The sequence below is a fragment of the Bufo gargarizans genome, chromosome 2 (assembly GCF_014858855.1).
Source record: "Bufo gargarizans isolate SCDJY-AF-19 chromosome 2, ASM1485885v1, whole genome shotgun sequence".
NCBI classification, from domain to species: domain Eukaryota; kingdom Metazoa; phylum Chordata; class Amphibia; order Anura; family Bufonidae; genus Bufo; species Bufo gargarizans.
Genome location: NC_058081.1, coordinates 298,370,709 through 298,388,553, shown reverse-complemented (window position 1 = coordinate 298,388,553; position 17,845 = coordinate 298,370,709). Strand labels below are relative to the sequence as shown.

Here is a 17,845-nt window from a genome sequence, read left to right as displayed (position 1 = left end):
TCCATTTGATCCGGCCGGCTCCTAGCGATGGGGGATATGCCCCTAACCATAGGAGGGACGAATCGTTACCTGTACATACGGCTCTCAGGCCGGAAGTGACGCCGGCTGCGACACCTCATCCTTTGGTATCAGCCGAACACATGCTAATTAGCGCGAATTAGATATAGCCAGTAGGTGGATATTTAGGGGAACGGGAGTGAATGTGAATGAGAGGAGGAACAGGACGCTACCAGGACGCAGCTTAAATGTAAGTTTGGACCATCTATTGAGAATTGACATCATCATAGTATGTAGTGTGTCTCACACTATATCTGACTTTTGGCTCACAGCTTCCTGGGTGAAGTATTGGCCCGTATCATGTGGGCCCTTTATCCTCCTGACTGCACAGGATATTAAGTGCCGATCTAAAGGAGATATAGGGGATACACATGTATTGTATTATATCCAGCACCTGAACTGAGAGCATTTCTATTTCTTACAGGTGGGACATATCAAATGGGTCCCTTGGTCCTATGCTTAACATCATCTGCGTCTCTGGTCCTGTTGCCTCAAGCATATCTTAAGTATCTTTGATTTATCTTTTTTGATGGTTGTATCTTTGACCATGTATGCCCCCTGATGAACCTAGTGATAGGGGAAACGCGTAGGGGCTTTTGTGGAACCAGACTGGGAACGCACCGGTTTGATGCCCCAGGGTCCGGTTCCATATGTTTAAAGGTGATATTTATCCAATTCACCCTTTCATTGTATTGGTCTTTATCCACTCCAGTGGCCCTGCAAGTATTTGACTACCAGGGACACATTATTACACCCATCAGGTCCTGGGGAGCATATTTTGTTATTTTTTGAGAGGAGGGTAAACGCAGGGCGGTCAGCCCAGGAACGAGGACAGGGAGTCTCCACCACAAGGGGACGTCCCTGGGCTGAGGTTGTAGTTAGGGCGAGCATAGGGAGAGTACAGGTTTGCCCACTGCTCCCCTCAGCTGCCCTGTGTTCACTCATCCCTCTATAAGTGTATTTACGATTAGCTCCCAGGCACATCTTCTGTATCTATTATTATTGTTGTCTGTCTTTTCACTTATTCACTGGTGAACCACTATGGTGGTATTTTTTTATAATTCGAAGAGTAAAAGTTATGTTTTAAAGGGATCAATACTGCTGGACATTATACTTTGACTTTCAGATCCTTTTCATTGATTTATATTGACTAAGCTGGACATTTTTATTTTCATCTTTGATGATACCAGCCCAAACCAGTACTCCACCTCCACCTTGCTGGTGTCTGAGTCGGACTGGAGCTCTCTGCCCTTTACCAATCCAGCCATCTGGCCCATCAAGACTCACTCTCATTTCATCAGTCCATAAAACCTTAGAAAAATCAGTCTTGAGATATTTTTTGGCCCAGTCTTGACGTTTCAGCTTGTGTGTCTTGTTCAGTGGTGGTCGTCTTTCAGCCTTTCTTACCTTGGCCATGTCTCTGAGTATTGCACACCTTGTGCTTTTGGGCACTCCAGTGATGTTGCAGCTCTGAAATATGGCCAAACTGGTGGCAAGTGGCATCTTGGCAGCTGCACGCTTGACTTTTCTCAGTTCATGGGCAGTTATTTTGCGCCTTGGTTTTTCCACACGGTTCTTGCGACCCTGTTGACTATTTTGAATGAACCGCTTGATTGTTCGATGATCAGGCTTCAGAAGCTTTGCAATTTTAAGAGTGCTGCATCCCTCTGCAAGATATCTCACTATTTTTGACTTTTCTGAGCCTGTCAAGTCCTTCTTTTGACCCATTTTGCCAAAGGAAAGGAAGTTGCCTAATAATTATGCACACCTGATATAGTGTGTTGATGTCATTAGACCACACCCCTTCTCATTGCAGAGATGCACATCACTTAATATGCTTAATTGGTAGTAGGCTTTCGAGCCTATACAGCTTGGAGTAAGACAACATGCATAAAGAGGATGATGTGGTCAAAATACTCATTTGCCTAATAATTCTGCACGTAGTGTAGATCTCAATACATGAAGATGGAACGTAGAAATGCTTTTCCTTCCAAAACGGATCCGCTAAACGGATGACAAAACGGAAACCAACGTGACAAACGGATCCGTAATACAGACGGATCCGTCTGAATTGCTTCCGTTTGGCTCCGTTTAGTCAGTTTATTGACGGATCCGTTTGAAATGCCCTTCAAACGGATCCGTGAAACGCAAGTGTGAAAGTAGCCTAAGCTGTGACAATTAAAGGGTTTCTATCACTTCGCTGCACATATTTAGCTGTCAGACACTAGCGATCCGCTAGTGTCTGCTCTGCCCAACCATCCTAATATAATTGCTTTTGGGGCAGCCGTTTTGCTAAAAAAAGAACTTTTATTAATATGCTAATAAGCCTCTAGGTGCTATGGGGGCGTCATTAGCACCTAGAGGCTCCGTCTACCTTCAGAAACTGCCGCCGCCCAGTGCGTCCCTCCAGCCCGCCCATCTCCTCCTGAATGCGATCCTCCTTGTGAGCGTATGTATTCTGCGCATGCGCAGTGAATGTCTGACCGCTTCCTTGCTCAGACATCTCCACTGCGCCTGCGCGATGACGCCATAGTGCTCCGAGGAACAGGCGCAGTGGAGATGTCTGAGCAGGGAAGCTGTCAGACATTCACTGCGCATGCGCCGAATACAGGCGCTCACAAGGAGGATCGCATTCAGGAGGAGATGGGCGGGCTGGAGGGACGCGCTGGGCGGCGGCAGTTTCTGAAGGTAGACGGAGCCTCTAGGTGCTAATGACGCCCCCATAGCACCTAGAGGCTTATTAGCATATTAATAAAAGTTCTTTTTTTAGCAAAACGGCTGCCCCAAAAGCAATTATATTAGGATGGTTGGGCAGAGCAGACACTAGCGGATCGCTAGTGTCTGACAGCTAAATATGTGCAACGAAGTGATAAAAACCCTTTAAGCAGATGGTGAACAAACATGTTTTCAGGAGGGCTCAGCGCGATCTGTCTATCAAGGAAGAGGATGGAGTAGCACAGTCGAGAGGCATTGGGCAGAGGCACTTAAAGGGATAGTCCCATTTTGGGAAAAGAAATGCGAGAGAGCCCAGCATATGTAAACAGCATAGCTTCCAGGGCTAAGCCATTTGCTCAACTCCAATTCAAGTCAAGTCAATGGGAGTTAACAAATAGCATAACTTTGCGAGCCATGAGAGAGCCCTGCGGCCATGTTTTTCATTATGGATGGGAATACCCCTTTAAGTGCCTTAATCAAACGTCAAAGCAGTAATAACACATTTCACATAATTCTGGCCCTTGACAAGTACAGAAGTCTATTTAGGCCTCATGCACACGACCGTTGTGTGCATCCGTGGCCGTTGTGCCGTTTTCTTTTCGCGGACCCATTGACTTTCAATGGGTCCGTGGAAAAATCGGAAAATGCACAGTTTTGCAGCCGCATCCGTGATCCGTGTATCCTGTCCGTCAAAAAAATATGACCTGTCCTATTTTTTTGACGGACAACGGTTCACGGACCCATTCAAGTCAATGGGTCAGTGAAAAAACACGGATGCACACAAGATTGGCATCCATGTCCGTGATCCGTGGCCGTAGGTTACTTTCATACAGACGGATCCGAAAACTCAGATCCGACAGAATATTCTAACACAGAGGCGTTCCCATAGTGATGGGGACGCTTCTAGTTAAAATATACTACGAACTGTGTACATGACTGCCCCCTGCTGCCTGGCAGCCCCGGATCTCTTACAGGGGGCTGTGATCCGTACAATTAACCCCTCAGCTCCCTCTATTGTATTTATATCACTGGTGGCCAGTGCGCCCCCCCCTCCCTCTAGTGTATTTAACTCATTGGTGGCACAGTGTGCGCCCCCACCCCCCGCCCTCTATTGTATTTAACTCATTGGTGGCACAGTGTGCAGGCCCCCCCCTCCCTCCCTCTATTGTATTTAACTCATTGGTGGCACAGTGTGCGGCTTCCCCCCGCCCCCCCCCCTCCCTCTATTGTATTTAACTCATTGGTGGCACAGTGTGCGCCCCCCGCCCTCTATTGTATTTAACTCATTGGTGGCACAGTGTGCAGGCCCCCCCTCCCTCCCTCTATTATATTTAACTCATTGGTGGCACAGTGTGCGGCCTCCCCCCCGATCATTGGTGGCAGCGGAGAAGCATCATACTTACCTGCTGGCTGCTGCGCTGTCTGTGACCGGCCAGGAGCTCCTCCTACTGGTAAGTGACAGATCATTAAGCAATGCGCCGCACAGACCTGTCACTTACCAGTAGGAGGAGCTCCCGGACGGTCACAGACATCGCAGCAGCCAGCAGGTAAGTATGATGCTTCTAATATTGCTAAGTAACCATGGCAACCAGGACTGCAGTAGCGTCCTGGTTGCCATGGTTACCGATCTGAGCACCAGCGATTAAACTGGGACTCCGATTGGAACTCTCCACCAATGATCGGGGGGGGGGGGGGGCGCACACTGTGCCACCAATGAGTTAAATACAATAGAGGGAGGGAGGGGGGCGCACACTGTGCCACCAATGAGTTAAATACAATAGAGGGAGAGAGGGGGGGCCGCACACTGTGCCACCAATGAGTTAAATACAATAGAGGGAGGGAGGGGGGCCGCACACTGTGCCACCAATGAGTTAAATACAATAGAGGGAGGGAGGGGGGCCGCACACTGTGCCACCAATGAGTTAAATACAATAGAGGGAGGGAGGGGGGGCCGGGGGGGTCCGCACACTGGCCACCAATGATATTCAAACTGAGGAGGGAGGGGGGGTCTGCCCCCTGCTGCCTAGCAGCCCCTGATCTCTTACAGGGGGATATGATACGCACAATTAACCCCTTCAGGTGCGGCACCTGAGGGGTTAATTGTGCGTATCATAGCCCCCTGTAAGAGATCGGGTGCTGCCAGGCAGCAGTCATGTACAGAGTTTGCAGTATATTCTAACTAGAAGCGTCCCCATCACCATGGGAACGCCTCTGTGTTAGAATATACTGTCGGATATGAGTTTTCACAATGTAACTCAAATCCGATGGTATATTCTAACATAGAGGCGTTCCCATGGTGATGGGGACGCTTCAAGTTAAAATATACCATCGGATTGGAGAAAACTCCGATCCGATGGTATAAAAGGGACTCCTGACTTTACATTGAAAGTCAATGGGGACGGATCCGTTTGCAATTGCACCATATTGTGTCAATGTCAAACGGATCCCTCCCCATTGACTTGCATTGTAATTCAGGATGGATCAGTTTGGCTCCGCACGGCCAGGCGGACACCAAAATGACTTTTTTTTCATGTCCGCGGATCCTCCAAAAATCAAGGAAGACCCACGGACGAAAAAACGGTCACAGATCACGGACCAACGGAACCCCGTTTTGCAGACCGTGAAAAAATACTGTCGTGTGCATGAGGCCATAGTCTAACTGCTTTCCCTAGGTAGCCATGTCACCAGTTTGCTATGCATTTTCCAGGTGACATGTTCCCTTTATTTGTTCAGAAATTGTATTCCAAGAAATATGCTTTATTTTTCTAAGCAACCCGATTGATATAATGGTGGGAAAAGGACCAATGTTACCATTTTACTAAAAGCAATTTGTTATTACTAATTATTGGCCATTTATTAAGGAGTTAGAGTTAACCCTTTGGTGTACTGACTCCACAGCCCTGGCCAAATTTTGTTACATTTTATATTCTATTTTTACTATTTAATATTAAAATAAGTCAATTATCCCCTTCCTGCCAGTTAGAACAGAAACAGGTTAATACAGCCAGCAGGCTTAGTTAATTTTACAGCAAGCAGTGGGCACCCACACATCAAGAACTAGTTCGGCCAGCTTTCTTACTTTACACTGATGGAACAGTGCCATGCAGGAAGACCACTTCTGCTGGTCTCCAGAATACTTACTATGACTGCAGCTGTCTAATGACTGTATAATCAAAGCGACCTGCAGCACCACAGGGTGCCGGCAGATTACAAGGTAACTCAATGTTTTTGTATGTCAGGTTACAGTTAAGAGCTTACTGCCTTGACATATGAAGTGCAGTGGTAGACAAAAGGAGATTTTTGTATAACTTACCAGTAAAATCTCTTTCTCGCTCTTCATTGGGGGACACGATAACTGTGGGTATAGCTATGTCCTCTAGGAGGCGTTGACACTAGATAAATCAGTTAGCTCCACCCTGGCAGCTATAGCCTGGAGAGAGAGCTTCAGTTTGTGCACAAGCAGTTGGAGAAGCAAGCCAACCAAAAAAAAAAACATGGAACACCAACCATGCCAAAAGACCCAAAGGGGTTCAAACCAGCAACTGCCACAACTGTGGCCGAACAACAATACTGGGTGGGTGCGGTTTCCCCCAATGAAAAACGAGAGAGATTTTAATGGCAAGTTATACAAAAATCTCCTTTTCTCGCCCATATTCATTGGGGGACACAGGAACCGTGGGACATCCAAAAGCAGTCCACATGGAGGGGAAAAACCACAGACCCATGGAAGCATTCGTCCCTGCAGACATCTAAGAAACTGCCGTCTGCAAGACCATGCAAAGTATGCACCTGGTAAAACTTTGTGAATGTGTGTAAGGAGGACCAAGTAGCCACCTTACACAACTGTGCAGCCGAAGCTCGATTCCTCCAAGCCCAAGATGCGCCCACCGCTCTGATGGAGTGAGCCGAGACACCTAAGGGCGGAACCCTGCTTCCGGCGCGGACTGCTTTAGCAATTGCAGACCAGATCTAGCGTGTGATTGCCCCCTTGGAAGTCGCCAATCCCTTTCGAGGACCCTCCAGAATGACTAAAAGGGAGTACGTACAGAGAAAGGGACCGGAAGCTGCTAAATAGATCTTCAGAGCTCTGACAACATCCAAATGGTAAAACTCCTTTCCCTTAGGCCGAATGCACACGGCCGTGAGCGGTCCGTGGAACCGCGGACTGGATTCCTGCTGAGTGCAGGAGCGCACGGCGTCATGGGTTTCTATGACGCCGTGCGCTCCCTGCTGCCGCCACAGTACAGTAATACACTGGTATGATCTATACCAGTGTATTACTGTACTGCGGCGGCAGCAGGGAGCGCACGGCGTCATAGCAACCCATGACTCCACTGAAGGAAAAACCCAGTCGTTACCACACAGACGAGGGCCCTCAGTCATGAGGAACGCTCTCTGCAACATCTGGACATAGCCAGCGGCCGTTTGACACCTGCACTTCCTGAAGCTCCATTGTTCCACTGAAGGAAAAAGCACCCCAGACCATTATGGCGCCCCCTCCACTGTGGCGCGTAGAAAACATCTCAGGTGGGATCTGCTTGTCATACCAGTAACGTTGGAAACCATCAAGGTTACATTTTTTCTCATCAGAGAATAAAACTTTCTTCCACCTTTGAATGTCCTGTGTTTGGTGCTCTCTTGCAAAGTCCAAACGAGCAGTTCTGTGGCGTTCAAGGAGACGAGGTCTTTGAAGAAGTTTTTTGTTTTTGAAGCCCTTTAGTCTCAGGTGCCGTCTGATGGTTATGGGGCTGCAGTCAGCACCAGTAAGGGCCTTAATTTGGGTCAAGGATCGTTCAGTGTCTTGACGGACAGCCAATTGGATCCTCCAGCTCAGTGCTGACGACATTTTTTGGGGTCTTCCACTTGACTTTTTTGTTCCATAACCCTCAGGATCATTTAAGAATTTCCAAATGACTCTTACTGCACCCCACCTCAGCAGCGATGGCGCTCTGTGAGAGACACTGCTTATGCAGTTCAACAACCCGACCACGTTCAAAAAGGAAGTTTTTTTGCCTTTGCCATCACAACGTGTGACTACCTGACAGAAAATGACAATGAATCCACATCTTTGCACAGATTTGGCCTTTTAAAGGCATGTGGTCCTAAACCTTTGATCAGCTGAAAAACAGCCTGTTTCAGTTTATTCGTTGTTTTCATTAAATTGAATGCTCAAAATGTTTTGCCTCACTCTCATTTCTTATTGTTGCATGTTGAAGCTCTACTTGGAACCTTGTTACGATCCAGCCATGTTAAATATGATCCAGCCATGTTAAATATGATTTTTTGCAATTTTTCAAGTGGTCTTAAACTTTTGATCAGGACTGTATGTAGTGGTAACGCAAATACCACTCCCCCAGTAGTAGCCAGCGCCTGCTCCGTCAGCACAAAATTGAAGGGGAGGCCTGAGGCTATCCCATAGAAGCCATGGCACCATACTCCCCCAGTTAAGTAGAGCTAGCCTTAAACACTACCTTGGAAGGGCTCTGAACAGGAGCAAAGATAGCGTCAGGGTAGAACCCCCAGCTGAGGGGGATTAGTCAGTGAACACTCTACTCGCTGGAACGTACTCCCCATATTATGCGCAATGGCGTATGCACTACATATTGATGAGGACAATATCATGACCGACTGGAACCAAGGAGGCCCATGGAGATGGGTGGTCCCTAGGACACAAGTGTTTCTGGGCAACCCCTCTGGGAGGACAGAGGATGTCACAACCATGCTCCACACCATCACCGAAAAAAGGATACAATGTGGAAACAGCTACCATATCCACTGGCAGCACCCATACACCACTAGATGCAGAGCACCGGCACCCACGGGTACCGACTGTTGCCACACCCCCACTGTGAAAGACGCCAAGGCATCTAGAGCCGTGGCGTAGTTGAACTGCAGCAACCCAAGATGCTTAGGTATTTCCCTGTAAGCGGATCACTTGCAGAAGGGGGTAATGCAACAGGAAGCACAGTGATGGGAAAAAGGCTAATTAATACAGCACTCAGTGGAGATGCAATGCTACCACCTAGCGAAAGGGGGGGGGGGGGGGGATGCATATGTTTCAGTGTAATTGTACTTAGTCCACCTACAGCAGGGGACAATATATAAGGCAAGTACTGTATCCCGTAGTAGGGCAATTACTCCGCCTATGGAAGCAGTAATGCATACAAGTATTGCTAGCAGAAGTGACAATGCATACAGCAGGAACTGAATGCAATGGTAGAGATTACACTGTTTATGGAAGGGGGTAATGCACATGGCATATCCAGTACCCTGTGAGAGTGCAATTACTCCACCTAAGGAAGGAGTAATGCCTATGGTAAACAAACGATGATAATGCCATAACACCACCTATGGAAGAGGTTAATGCATACAGTACATACTGTACCCAGTGGAAATGCAATTCCATCCCCTACAGATGGGGGAACGCCTATGGGCAAAACTGAAAACAGCACTCTAGCAGTTAGTTCACCTATGGAAGGAGGTAATGCCTAAGGTAAGTAACGTATGCAGTAGTGGTGCAAATACTCCGCCTAAGGAAAGGGGGTAAATGCAAACGACAAGAACTGCTGGCTACCATGGACGCAATCTTGGAAGATTGCAACAGATTTTGAGTCAGCGCCCGAATCACCAATTCCCTCCCTCGGACCGAACCCCTTCAGGGATGGGAGGGTGCGTCAGAGAGACCTTTTGGAGGAAGGTTGGGGGTGACCAAAGGAGAAATATGTTCTGCTCTGGCCCGCTTGCATGCAGTTCTACCTCCCAGAAACTTGCCCGTGGCAGTTGCATGCTACGTCAGTAGGGATATATCAACCAAACTACCCAGGGGGTGGAGTGGGACACTAGAGGTCCTTCCACCGGATTGCATAGGCAGAGCTTTATCAACCAAACGACCCTGGAGGATGGATTGGGAACTCCCAGAGGTTCGGCACTGGATCGCACAGGTGGAGAATTATCAAAACGGCCCCAGAGGACGGATTGGGAACTACAGAGGTCCTGCACTGGAGAATTATCAACCACACGACCATGAGGGTGGATTGGGAACCTTCAGCTGTCCTCCCTGGATCTGCGCAGGTGGAGGATTATCAACCAACGACCCTGGAGGGCGGATTGGTTACTATGAAAAGGTCCTCCCTTGTCAGTACAGGACACGGGCCCAGCCTCGTACCACACAGACAGGGTGGCCCGTATGAACCTAGGATGCCCAACATCAAGTGGGCAGAGAGGCAGGAATGGGCCAACTGCTTCAACGTTAAGGGACATTGCACTGGAGAGAGCACCCCCAGATAATCTGGTGCTGACCTCAAGATGTGGCTGGCCAGAAAGGGTTAAGCTGCCTTTCAGAGGCCCTGGGGCAGGGCCCAGCAGCTTCTGGGGGAGGAAGTGAGGTGGGAAAAATTCCAGGGGATGAAGCTGCGGCCTAGTAAGCCGCAAAGCCAGGGCTTAAGTTTATGCACAAGGCCGACCGGGAGCCTGTCGGTCGGCCAGGGCGCAGAGGGACCAGGAGCAGTGAGTGGAAGTGCCCGCTTGCACCCACCGGCTGGGGGTGTTCACCCCACAGGCTGGGAAGAGCATGGGTTGGGATCTCTTGCGGCACCCGCTCCCAAATAGGGTGGATCTTAGAAGTAGCAGCAGGACCAGCCAGGGACGCAACGGTGCATGACCGTGGCCAGCCGAGAGGGCAGTGTGCTCCCCTCACCAGCACATTACATATAGGGGAGTGGGGAGCCTCCTCAGCTCCCTTCCCTGCCTGTTCGACCAGTGCATGGTCCAGGTCCACAGAGGTGTGCTTGGCCTCCAGCTGTGTTTAAAGCAACGCCTGCCAGAGATGGTTATTAACCCCCTAAGTGCCCATGTAGCCACCAGCCTAGAGGGGGAGTGAGAGGGGGTCCTGGGCTACAATAAACATGTACTCAACTCATCTTCACTCTTCTGTTCACCCTCCCAAGTGGACCCGCAAGGTCACCTCCTCAGCAGCTGGCACCAGAGTGGCAGGAGTCTGGTAAGGCAGGAGGGTCATTTTTTGGCAGAGCTAGGTGACCTTTTGGCTGGCAGGATGCAGGGGAGCGAGGCTGCCCTGGTCCACCTTGTTTTCTTGTGGGGGAGGTGGCAGGCCAACACTGTCGTACTCCCCTGGGAGAACAGGGAGGCTAAGGCAACCAGTTCCCCACCTGAAGAAAAAAATAATCTTCAGGAGCTACCCTGCAGACCAGTCTTGCCTCCTATTGACACTAGAAAAACTGAAGTTCTCCCTCCAGGCTGGAGGAGGGGGGGGGGGGGTATAGCTGCCAAGGGAGGAGCTTACAGCTTTATCTAGTGTCAACACCTCCTAGAGGACATAGCTATACCCATGGTTCTTGTGTACCCCAATGAATATGGGCGAGAAAGTTAGGGTCCATTCAGACATAAGAGTTTTTGCTGTACACAAATCCGATACTTGCTGTGTGCATTCCACATTTTGCTGGTCGTGACCAGCCCTGTGATAGAAATGCCTATTGTCCGCGATTGCAGGCTATAGGACTTTTCTTCATTGCGGCAGAACGAAATTACGGGTGCAGACAGCACACGGAACAGATGCGGACCCAGAACTACAGACATCTGAATGGACCCTTAAAAGAACTCTATAGGATGACACCAAGCATCCATTTACGGTCACATTAATTTCAGTTTCTGTTCCAGAGGAACAGAAAAAAAAAGGAAAGTGCCAGATGTATCCTCTGACAAACTCCATTGGCTTGTAGTGGGGTCCAAAGGACTCAGCCACAGGCTCCAAAATGGTAATGTGGACAGTATTAGCAGCATTATAACAGGGACATGCTTGTTTTCGAAGTTTCAGCAACATCTAATATAAAGAAAGTTTGTGTTTGTACACTTCCAGCCATACCAGAGGCCTGTAGTAGATCAAGTTTCCCCTGTCCTGTGGCAGACTCATTATGACCTGAAACCAGATATCCAGTTTACAAGGTACATATAGGAAAACTTCCTGCACTGTACCATGCCACATAAAGTATGGTTTTAGCTGCTTTAACATGCAAAACTGGTCACACCATTGGCACTCAGTGGATTTTTTTATTGTGAAGAGTCTTGTTCTCTGCAATTAGTCACATGTCCTGCAGTTGTATTCATTCCAGAACGCAAGTCCTCTGCAGTTTTATTACCCGACATTTCCCTCTGTGTGCCAACCTACATAACGTATGACTACAGGATAATAGGACAGTGTCTGGTGCTGGGTATAAGGTCTGTATAGACACTGGCAAGCCATTACAGGAACAGTATAATACACAAAAAATTAACACAGATTTCTGAAAATACTAGGTTTTATTCACACCCCAGTGGTAAACAGTAACCTTGTTATGTTGACCATCAGATTGCTTTGTAGATCACAGTCACATAAAATACAAAAATCCATAGCATAACAAGCAGATATGATCAATGGACATGTCAATTGCAAGGATAAGTTATTGAATGTACCATTTCCAAGGTAATAACTGTAATTCTAGAACAAAGTCATGAAGGCACAGCTATTGCAAGCTACTTACACCTGTTTGAACTACTGGGCTGAGAAGAGACTTTGGTTCCTTAGGAGTTTGAGCTAAAGAGATTGACGGCAGCTGTGATGAATCAGAACTGCTGCGATGTACATGGCAAAGACTTCACAAGAACCAAGACTATGAAGCAGTGAAGAACATGCTTTAAAAGGGATTTCTGCATCCTATTACATACCTGGCAGGAAAGTACACTTAATACTAAGTCCAAAGATCTTACCATTTAAACAGATTTTTAGAGGTTTAAATTTTATATATTTTTTTAACAAAAATTGTTTACTTTATTCTACCAAGATACAAAACATAAGGCTGTAAGTAACTAAGAGTTTAACTTATTACAGTGCAGGTAATCCTCAAGGCCACGTACACACCGCTTCATTGCTGCTTGCACTCAGCTGGGTTTTGATCTTTCTGTAAAGAGAAAGCACATGCATATTTTTAATGTCACCATATGGAGTCAATCATACCAAAATGAGAACCTCTGAACAAAAAAATAATTTATCATGGCACATCTTACATCTGTGCCCAGAGGAATCACAGATTAGCACTGGATGAAACTCTGACATTTGCTCCTTTGATAAATGATGTATGCAATCTAAAATAATATATATTTGATGCAAGCCAGTCCACTTTAAAGATCCAGAAGTACCCTACTCAAATATATTGCCCTACGAGTCAAGTCAAAGGGGCATTTAAAGGGGTTCTGCAGTTTGTTTAAACTGATTATTTATCCTCAAGTGAACAGAGCTTAGCTGCGTCCAGGCCAGTTGATACTAGTTGTGACCTCACTGGGCCAGCGGTAAACAGTGAGAAGGCCGTGGCACTGCTGAAGCGCCGCTGCCTTCTCAAACAGCCGATTGGTGGGGGTGTCAGACCCCTGCCGATCGATGCAGAACCCCTTTAATCAGCACATCAAATGGGTTAATCCACAATTCAATCTCATTTTTCTATAGACCCTATATATAAAAAAAAATAAAGCTTCTGCTACAAACTGATTACCACTAGTTGTAGAAAATGCAACACTAGGGGGCACAAAAAGTCTGTTACAGCAACTTTGAAGTTAAAGCCCATATGAAAAATGAGTGTGAGCTACATAACTATGTATGCTACTTGTCTAACATTTAGTGGTATATGCCCAACTCAGATAATCTATGAAAAGATCCAAGAGTCAAGCCATTATACTGTGAAAGCCTGCCTTGTGACATTGTCTTCACACATGAAAGTTTCCTTCCACGTAGATCTCAGATAGTCAGATTTAAAACCAGGCTGATCAACTACTTTAGTTAAAAGCGATTTTACTGAATTGTCGTCTAGTCATATGTAAAGACTAATCCAGTCACGGTATCAGTTTCACACGGCAGCTTTCAGCTGGACAAAAATGCTACATGCAACTTTTGCACTATATATGCTGGAAAGCCATTGGATTTCCATCAGATCCATTAGGATGCTATGCCAGATATGGTGAGCCGCGGCAGTCTGTTCCTCCACAGCAGTTGTGAACCCAGCCTAACAGACTGGTGGCCTCACTAGTTAAGTTGTCGAAAAGGTGGAGCAGGCAGTTGACAGAAAACACTAAGGTCTTTGTATGCGTGTTTTTTTTTAATACATTGACTACATGAACATTGAACCAAACCACATAACTTACCCACTATTTAGAACAGTTAACCAGCACAGGTTTTAGAGTTTTGTGCATTTTTCTAGTAAGGAGAGGAGCAGTGCACCAGGTATTAGTGTCCAGGTGAACCAAAACCACACCATTAGTGTATTAAAATACTCAATGCATTACATACCCAGGGTATGAATTCTACTGGCACCATTTAAACCTAGTGAGGAAAAATGTCAAGGGTAGAGACAGAAGTGGAAGGCATTCTCACTAAACTCAGGCATATGTCAGTGGAAACAAACACATGCTATAAAAATGTTTATAAGAATGACTGTACACCGAGCAAATTCCAACTATCAAGAGACAGGACTCACCTTCGGTTCATAATCTGGATCATTTTCTTCATCTGCTTCCTCTTCTCCCTCCTGTAAGAACATTAGTTGTAATTAAAATCTGAGGTTATTTTTCAATAAAAAAAATAAAATAAAAATTAAGGATATGGGGTAGCAGCCACTGTTAGGGGCCATTCAAAAGGCATTTTTTGCCACTGAATTTTTGTGCAGACACCCATTGTCACATTTTTCTTTCTCCCATTCATTTTAATAAATTAAGTTAGCCCTGAAGATTGCAGAACAGAGGCTTAAAGCAGTGACTGCTCCGAGAAGGGCCGCACCTAAGGGCTTAACTGCAGCATGCAGGCAGAGGCTGGGTGCCTGCAGGCTACGTTTGTATTCAGGCATAAACTAAACTATATTCATTGGTGGTGCAGTGGTCACAGTCCCTCCCCTCCACATTATAAAAATTGCAGTCCCCCCATCCACAGTATTAGTCATTGGTGGCAGTGGGTCCCTCTTCGTCCCGTACCGCAAAAAGATAGAACATGTCCCATCTTTTTGCGGATCAGCCAGATCAGACCCATTAAAATGAATGGGTCTGTGATCCGCTGCAGATGCCCCAGGGTGGGCGTTTGTGCATTGCGGCCCGCAGCACGGCCACGGGGCACACAAGAGGCCTTACACAGAAGTAACAGGAGAACATCTAGCCATGGCAAAGCATTCAAATTCTTATTTACCTCATCATCTGCTTCTTCACCTTCTTCATCATACTATATGGAGAAAGAAAAACAAAAAAACAAAGCTTCGGTCAGTAAAAGTGTTCCATTACGAAAAGGTCATGAGAATGAAGAGTAAAGAACTTACATCGTCGTCATCATCTTCAATAGCTTCACCAGTGAAGTAAAGAACAGATCGGGGAATTATACGCTCACGCAGAAAGTGTCCTATTTCAAAGTCGGCAGTAAGTATTGCTTCTGCATCATCATCCTAGAGACAACATGGCAGGTTATTTATGACAAATTATCCTTAAGCCCTCTAACTACTGTTCACGGTGATGAACTATAGAACACCAGAAAACCATCAGACTAGTGTTAAGAGATAGAGGTATACACGATATTAAGAAACTGCAACATGGCAATCTACATTTCTTAACTATGGTGGTATATTGAGTGACTTCTGCAGGCCAGTCACACACTGACCGTTTCTAAAAAGTCAGTACATTCCACACATATATGGACTATGTGCAGTGTCAAAAGGTTATATCTGCCCCTGCACCAATAGATCAGCAGCAATCAAGGTGGGAGGAGGGAGAATGCAATAATGTAGAAGTGCAGGCAAGGCTGGGGCTGCAGCCCAGGAGCAGACCGTATAACGACTAAACTGCTGTGCTCCATCCACCCCAAATAACTATACACTTCTGTACAGGGTCAGTGTATACAATTATATAGGCTACAGCACTGTATATTGAGTGCAGGGTCAGGGTATAAAAGGTCTATGGGGTACAGGCTTTACGACAACTAAATGCTGACTACACAGCTGTAACCCATACACCTGTATATACTGACCCAGCACCCTGTACACACTGGTGAGTGAAGCCCCTGCTCACTCCATGGCCCTCATTACATGGTGTGGGACCACAATGAGGCATTACTATATATAATGTATGAGTGCAACACAGACATACTGTATGGACATTATACAGTATAAGGTCTCCTTGGGGCCCTATATAAAAAAGACAGCAAGCCTGGGCTGCCCAAGAATCAGATAAACTAAAAATCGTAGGCCAATCGTAGCGCACAGCTCATATCCTGGGAGTCCCAGGCCATGAGCTGCGTGCTGCCATTGGCCAGCGCTGCAGCAAGGGACACGCCTAATACAAGAACTCCGCCCAGTACAACAGAGGGAGCTGTGGACCCTGGAGCCTATACCGGGCGAACGGAGCAGCGCCCAGACATACTAGTAAGTGCAGGGGGACCCCTGGGTGCTGCTCTGCCCACTGATAGTTTAGTTTTTAAAATAGTGAAAGGTACTCTAATATTCTCATAGGAATATTTGATACTGTCCAACCTTATGTCACATCACCCTAAGATAACCACTGAGCACACAGCTATCCTATCTGGCAGGGAAGCTCCTAGCACATTCTTAATGCCTCTACAGGACGGTCAGGCTGTACAGTAAAAGGGTTTGTTTGGAAATCCTTTAGAAGTCTTCCAGACATGCCTGAAAGCGCAGTTCTAATATGGACAGATTCTCTGAAGGATTTTTAGAGGTGCGATCGTGAGAACAAATCTGCTCAAAACCACTTCATTTATGAAAATCACACTGGATGTTACATGTACAAATATTCTAGACTGGTTGATAGAGATGCTGCTGACAGCCATCTTCTGACTATTAAAATACTTCTAAACCTCTCCGAGCAAGGGTGACCACTTGTATTCTGCTTGCAGGCCTTGTGCACTCAGGCAGATTACACCTACTGCACAAGAAAAATGTGCCAGACACTGCAGATCTAAATTGAATTACACCTCTGCATGCCTATTTTGTTAAATCCAACATAGTGTACGTGGGCACATTGCTTTGCAGTTGTACTGCATTTTGCATACTTTTCTGTGTAGATGCCAATTGAACATCTAGTTTATCCATATCATGGGCACAGGGGCCAATTAGAATTTCTGTTCACAGCATCATTACTTACCAATTCTCCATTTTCCGGTACTAAGAAAAAATAAAAATAATCCATTAGAAATAGTTATTTCATCTTTTGGAAAACATTGGGGGAAATTTACAAATCAAAATGCATCAGAATGCATGCAGCAAAGGAAAAGAAAAAAAAAAAAACCTGGCATACATGAGACACCAAGTAACCCAAGACAAAGTGGTATAACTGTTAGACTAAACAAAGTGTGCCAGCTTCAGCCACTGTGATAAACCTGGTTTCAGACTAAGCTTACGCCATCTTTACACAGAAGAGTGGCACCTCATGGACTGTCCAGTACTGAATGCAGGCTCCCATCCCATGGAAAGGGGCGGGTACAGCTCTGTAGAGTAACCGGTTGCTTTCACATGTGCCACCGATGCCATTTAACCCAAAACTAAAAGTTGATAAATAAAATCTTATTTTATACATCCACTCCCAACACTGGCTTCATGGCATTGATTTAAAGCTTACATTTAAGGGTCCTTTTAATGACCAACAAGCGTATTGAAAATTTCATTGGAATAAAACCAGTTAGTCAAATTGCACTGCCGTTTTAAACAGTTTAGCCCTTGTACTGAAACATGCTCAACCAATGGGCAGACACTGATCCAGTCGTGAGAACTGCAGCCCCCTACCCTCATTTGCATTATTCATCAGGAAACACTTGGCTGAAAGGTGGCGGCTGCTTTTTCAACTGCCATTTTGATGCAGTTCGAGAAACTAAAAAGCCTGTAAAATGAGCAGAGTCCCAGCCTGAAGTCCTTCTAGTAAAGGGGTGGTCTCGCTTCAGAAAATGAAACTTATATAAAGTTAATACAGAGCACTTACTAATGTATTGTGATTGTCCATATTACCTCCTTTGCTGGCTGGCTTTATTTTTTTATCACATTATACA

At 46.3% G+C, this 17,845-nt stretch overlaps 1 protein-coding gene across 3 annotated transcripts in view; it reads right to left on the bottom strand.

Moving 5' to 3' along the window:
• Positions 1-12,068: 12,068 nt before the first annotated feature.
• NAP1L1 (nucleosome assembly protein 1 like 1) overlaps positions 12,069-17,845 on the bottom strand; it is a 29,274-nt gene continuing 23,497 nt past the window's right edge. For 2 of the 3 annotated variants that reach the window (XM_044280424.1, XM_044280425.1), the window contains exons 11-15: positions 16,948-16,967; positions 15,117-15,239; positions 14,990-15,022; positions 14,292-14,342; positions 12,069-12,725 (exon numbers count right to left, since the gene is read on the bottom strand). In XM_044280424.1, the coding sequence (XP_044136359.1) occupies positions 12,690-12,725; positions 14,292-14,342; positions 14,990-15,022; positions 15,117-15,239; positions 16,948-16,967 (263 nt within the window). In that variant the 3' untranslated portion in view covers positions 12,069-12,689. Of the gene's footprint in view, positions 12,726-14,104; positions 14,138-14,291; positions 14,343-14,989; positions 15,023-15,116; positions 15,240-16,947; positions 16,968-17,845 lie in introns of all 3 variants that reach the window. The other variant, XM_044280426.1, reaches the window with a different exon arrangement.